Raw genomic sequence first — 5,902 nt, forward strand, 5'->3', positions numbered from 1 at the left:
GGAAAGAATGTACTCCGTGATGCGGTGCACTTGATGAGTGCATGAATGTTTGGCGCGAAATCCAAACTGTTCGGCAATGGGCATGGCTTTCGTTTCCATAAAAGAGCGAAGGCGGGCTAAAACCAGGTCGATTAGTATTTAATTTTAATTATTTAATTTATAATAGATATAGAGAGCGTCGGTGGCTCAGGGGTTAAAGCATTGTACTTCAGCAGGTCCTGGGTTCGAATCCCGCCATGTAACAATGTGTTTTTCGATTTAGATATGTACATTTACCAATTAATACCATTTAAACGACATTAAAATAAACTCGTATAAAAACGGCTAAACACTCACGTATATTCGTCCGGTGGCGGCACCGCCTGGTTTCGAGCCCATCGGCGACCCTTCAGTGAGCTGAGGGCTGCGTCCGCGAAATAATACCAGTCCCACTCACCCTGATGAAGGGCCACCGAAGGGCTCGAAACTAGTGGATGCCGCCACCGTACGAATATATGTACGTGAGTGTTTAGCCGTTTTTATATAAGTTTATTTAGAAGACAGTTTTATTTGTCTTGTAGGTGAGGTATGATTTTCTAAAATATCCTATTCTTTTCAGGGGAACATCCAGCAGCGATGCAGCACGGTAATGCAAACACAGCGTCACCTTGCGCTTTATCAGTAAACCTGCTCATCTCTCTCTACTGCACCATCGCGACTCTTTACACCAGCACCATTGATGGCTTCAGATGAAAGTTACAAAACTCGGCCTTCATCAAGTAAGGCGTCAGATTTGAGATTATGTGTCTGATCCCTTTTTGTTTTATGACCCTCGGTAATCCGTTGATAATCGTTTTTCTCTCAATAAGTATTTTGAATTCCCACTGCAATTAAATGTTCCTCTCTGTTTTGTCAAAATGAATGAAAGAGATGACAATAGTATTAAAAGTGCTCGAGAGTTTTAGGGTAATATGTGTATTTGAACAGGTTAGAACAAGTCTTTTGACCGCAATGACCTTTGACATGTGTTTTTTTTTTAATTTCAGTTGATAAGTTTTCGGAATTGTTTTCTGCCAGTGTTTGATTTGTTTTTATCTGATTATTTATCAGAATAGAAAGTAATATTAACTCTATCAAACTACAGGGGGATCGTTTTCTTTTTATAAACTGACATTGAATTTATCGGATTACTTTGGGTCGTAAATGTTTAAAGTTAGCTTTGCTCTACAACTCTTTGTTTCTTTGAACAACTATTTTTTCAACCATGTTTTGCTTTTATTTTAAACTTACTAGTACTTTATATACCAACCTATACAAAATTTATAAATCTATAAATTAAGATTAGACTTTGGATTTAGTAACACTTGTAATTAAGACTTTTGATACGCAGATGTTGATTTTCAAACTTTCGATTTAAATTAACTTTATTAATTTAAATCTAAGATGAATTTAATCTAGTATTATAGGAAATAATTTAACACACAATATCAACAAATTAATTTAATAAATAATGCAATGTTGTTTAAAAAAGTTCTGACTGTTAAAATTAATTAGCAAAAATTGTCATAAATGGGCGAAAAATGAATTTAATCCTTCATTAAGATGCATAGCATTATAAAAATCTTTAATTTTTGGCTATGAATTGAAAATTCATATTTTTATTTTACATAGTAAATAAAATATTTGGCAGCAGCGAGTAAAAATACCTTTATAAAATAAAAAAAAAACGTCGAAAATTAAATTACATTTTCTGGATTCTAAAGTGGTTTCAATTAGGACTTTAAGAGTTTGAAGAAAATCCTCTAATTAGTAAAGAAATTGTATCTTAAAATGTTTGAGGAAATTATAATTAACAAAAAACATAAAAATGATAACTGAATTTAATTACTAATTAAAAAAATTTAGGGCACTTAAATATAGAGATGAAAAAGAAAAAGAAGAATTGTAATTCTTTATTTGAAATAATTCTCTAAACTCTTCATAAAATATGTATTCAGCCAGTATTATCTTTGAGAAAAGCAAACAGTGGTAACCTATACTCAAATTCAAAGGAAATGATAAATAATTACAAGCGTACGTTAACAATTATACCTTTAAAATAATGTACCAAAAGACACATTAAAAACAGACATATTATCATCATCATTTTAAATACCAAAACGTTCCAAAACAAAACACAAAGACAAAAAAACGTTACCAGCCAGTGATATGTGTAAATTTAGACTGATCTCTATAAATAGACAGGCGATTGCTTGGAAATGACAGTTATTATTTTAATCCAAATCAACCGATACTGTTTATATTACATGATAGTTAATTATATCTATCTATTAACTATATGAGCGTCGGTGGCTCAGGGGTCAAGCACTTGTCTTGCAATCTGCAGGTCCTGGGTTCAAATCCCGCCATGTACCAATGTATTTTTTCGATTTCCGATTAACATATGTAAATTTATCCGACGTTCTTACGGTGAAGGAAACATCGTGATGCAACCTGCACATATCTGAGAAAAAAATCGAAGTTATGTGTGAAGTCAACCAACCCGCACTTGGCCAGCGTGGTTGACTATGGCCTAATCACCCTTAACTTAGGGTAGGCACCGAGCCCCTCTGTGGGGACGTATAGTGAGCTGATGCTGAATGATATCTATATTATTAGTTCGTATTTTCGCCAATGCTCCAAACCGCTACCATCAGCGCCAAAATGGTAAAAATCAAATAGGCACATGATACCAAGTCTTATAGCCAGTCCATTTAGGTAAGCGATTTTTTTTTTACTTCTATTGAATTTTAGTATAGGTTATGTTTTTCTTGCTGTTGCCAAACAGTCTTCGATTGGGTAGGTTTGCTTTATTGCTGTCAATTTTTTTTTCAGATTTTTTTTTTAATGAGAAATGTAATGAGTAATATTGTGTTCATTTTTTGAATGTTTTAAAGAAGAAAGTAGGTCAGTTTAATTTATCATTATAAAGGTATGAAAAGGAGAATATATTGTACACAAATTGTTTACTCGGGTTGTAAATACTCTGTACACAAAGCACCCAACACTTGCCCATTGTAGTTATTTTAGTATTTGTAAGATAAATATTTATGTCATAATGTTTTTTTTTAATAATAGTAAGTATGTAAATAGCAATTTGTAAATAACATTTAATAGTTTTCTTTTATTATTATGTAATAATAATTATTTATTATTTTACTTTTAATAATAAAATGTAGAAATAATTAAGTTGAAAATATACTGTAATTGTAAGAAAAACTTTGACAAATAAAAATAGTAAGTAATACTTTTGTTTCATTTAATTCAAAATAGAAATTCGAATTTCGTATTTCAAATTTCGAACGTCGAAATACAAACACATGAACCTCTCTTTATTGTTATCTCAATTTTATTGGAAAGTGTGACAGAGACAACAATATTTATTTCCATAGAATTTTAACAGTGAAGACTCCCGGTTTGATTCTAAGAACTAACATTTTTAATCGCCTAATGATATTGAAAATTCATTGACAAATTTACATCATTAATGGACGAAGAAATTATTGAAATATAATATGACATTAAACAATAATTAATATTACTAAATAAGACAATTATAATACTTAATTATTATGTACTAAATATTTTATTATAGACATTTTTGAGCGTCAGTGGCTCAGGGGTTCAGCACTTCATTTGTAAATTGCAGGTACTGGGGGTTCGAATCTCACCATGTTTTGTTTCGATTTACATTTGGACATTTATCCGACGTTCTAACGGCGAAGGAAAACATCGGGATGCAACCTGCATATGCAAATATATGTGTAAATCAACCAACCCGCACTGAGCCAGCATGGTTGACTTCTTCCAGTGTCTCTTTAGTCTTGAAGGTTGGCCGCCAACTTGGAATATTTGGTTCTGTCAAGCGCAAGGCGAAACAGTACCTCTGCAGACCTAATCCCTAATGGTTGACTATGACCTAGTAAACCTAAGGCCGGGACTCCACCAAAGCAGAGGTGCGCGGTGTGCTGTGCGAGAAGAGATGTTTTTCAGCTCGGGGGACTCCACCAAAGCGGAGATGTGTGTGGTGTACTCAAATCTCTCGTTTTCACTGCGCGTCGTCTGTGCACAGCTCACATCTCCGCACAGCGATCTCCACTGAAGCTGAGCGGAGAGATGTGTCAATAACACAATTCTATTGGTCGTTTAAAAAACATCTCTCAGCTCGTTTCGTATCCGCTTTGCTGGACTCCCGGCCTTAGGGTAGGCTCCAAACCCCACAGAGGAGACGTATAGTAAGCTGATGATAATGATACATTTTTAACATAATATAAATACAAAAAAAACTCTATAAATGAAGCTCTATGAATATGTAATCGTATCATATTACATATTAACATGTACCCACACATGTTAACATACAATTTAACAATTTGTAAGGCCTCCGCGCATTGCCTGCGACGATACGTGACTAATAATATGATTAGAGATTTTACAAACACTGATACAATGCGCAGTAATTGTATCAACTATTTATCTATCTAATTAAGTCTATGTATTACATATATAAGTACTTTTAGACATTATTAATAAGAATCCATTGACGAGAATGGCGTGCTTTCGTTACAAAGTCCAGTGACAGAATGAATAGTGAGGGGACATAAACGTCGACATTTTAGTAAGGCTAGTGTTGGGACAATACACTGCCACATTTTCGAGTCTCTTCCTAACAGTATGATAAAGTTATTTAATTTTATAATTTTGTAGATTAATCAGAAGAGAAAAACGTTTTTGTTAGTTAGCCTGATTATAAAAGTTATTTAAAAAAAAACATAACTCATAAAGTTTTTTTTAGATAGCTCGACTAACACATTTTAATACTAGCATTTTTACCAAATAATTCCAGAACAACTGAACAGGTGCAAATAACATTTGGTAAAGAAATAGAACATGTTCTGGAAAGAAACTTAGCCACATACACTTATTTTATCTTACTAATGTTATAAATGCGAATGTTTGGATGGATGGATATTTGTTCACAGGTATCTCCTACAGCCATTTGCATGGCTGAAAGTTGGCATGGATATAGAACAGTGGTTTCCAAACTTATTTTGTCTATTGCCCAATTTGAGAATAAATATTTTTAGCGCCCCCATATTTTCAGATATTTAAAAAACCACTATAACTTCAAATTAATTAATTATTGTGACCTATATATGTATATTAACGGAGAATTCTAAACGAAACTTTTACTATAACCCGCAACTTGAGACCTGCAGCGCCCACAAGGGGGCGTTATCGCCCACTTTGGGAAAGACTGATATAGAAGAACAAATTAGCTACTAATTATTTTTATTTTAATTTCAAGAGAAAAAGTCACGGTCAAGAACTAGAGATATAAATAAGAGGTAGAGTGAAGAATTAACATTGTGTTTGAATCTTTTAAGCAAGGGTATCTTTTACGGTAAATACAAAGTGGTTCTTTACGACTTAGGCTATTTGGCTAAAGTTTCATCATTATATTATTAAAGTTATTTTAGGTCATGTTCGTACTTCATAAAAAGTTATGTATTATTCAAAACGATAAAAGTTAAAAGCAAGATCTTGCTAGAAAAATATTTTATGGTTTATTTACGTGCACACAAAATGTGACTTAACTTCAATATAAAGTGGCATTTCTAGTAGCTGTATAGGTTATAAAAATACAAAACAACGTCAACTTCATTTCACTAGCTATCGCCCGCGACTCCGTCCGTGCGGAATCACACAAAAACATAATTAGTATTCTATGTGTTCTTCTAGACTACGTTCTATATGTATGCCAAATTTCATCTAAATTCGTTCAGTCTTTCTGGAGATACCTTCAAACCAACTTGCATCCATCCATTCAAACATTCGCATTTATAATATTAGTAAAATTATGTTTATTATATGTCTATTCGGT

The 5,902-nt window shown here is 33.0% G+C and overlaps 1 protein-coding gene across 1 annotated transcript in view; it reads left to right on the plus strand.

Annotated features, from left to right (window-relative positions):
- Nucleotides 1-854, plus strand: part of LOC106115223 (uncharacterized) — a 39,562-nt gene extending 38,708 nt beyond the window's left edge. The window contains exon 6 of the mRNA XM_013308541.1: nt 599-854. Coding sequence (XP_013163995.1) covers nt 599-732 — 134 coding nt within the window. The 3' untranslated portion in view covers nt 733-854. The remainder of the gene's footprint in view (nt 1-598) is intronic.
- The last annotated feature ends 5,048 nt before the right edge of the window (nt 855-5,902 follow it).

The sequence above is a fragment of the Papilio xuthus genome, unplaced genomic scaffold (assembly GCF_000836235.2).
Source record: "Papilio xuthus unplaced genomic scaffold, Pxut_1.1 DF827870.1, whole genome shotgun sequence".
Taxonomy (NCBI): Eukaryota; Metazoa; Arthropoda; class Insecta; order Lepidoptera; family Papilionidae; genus Papilio; species Papilio xuthus.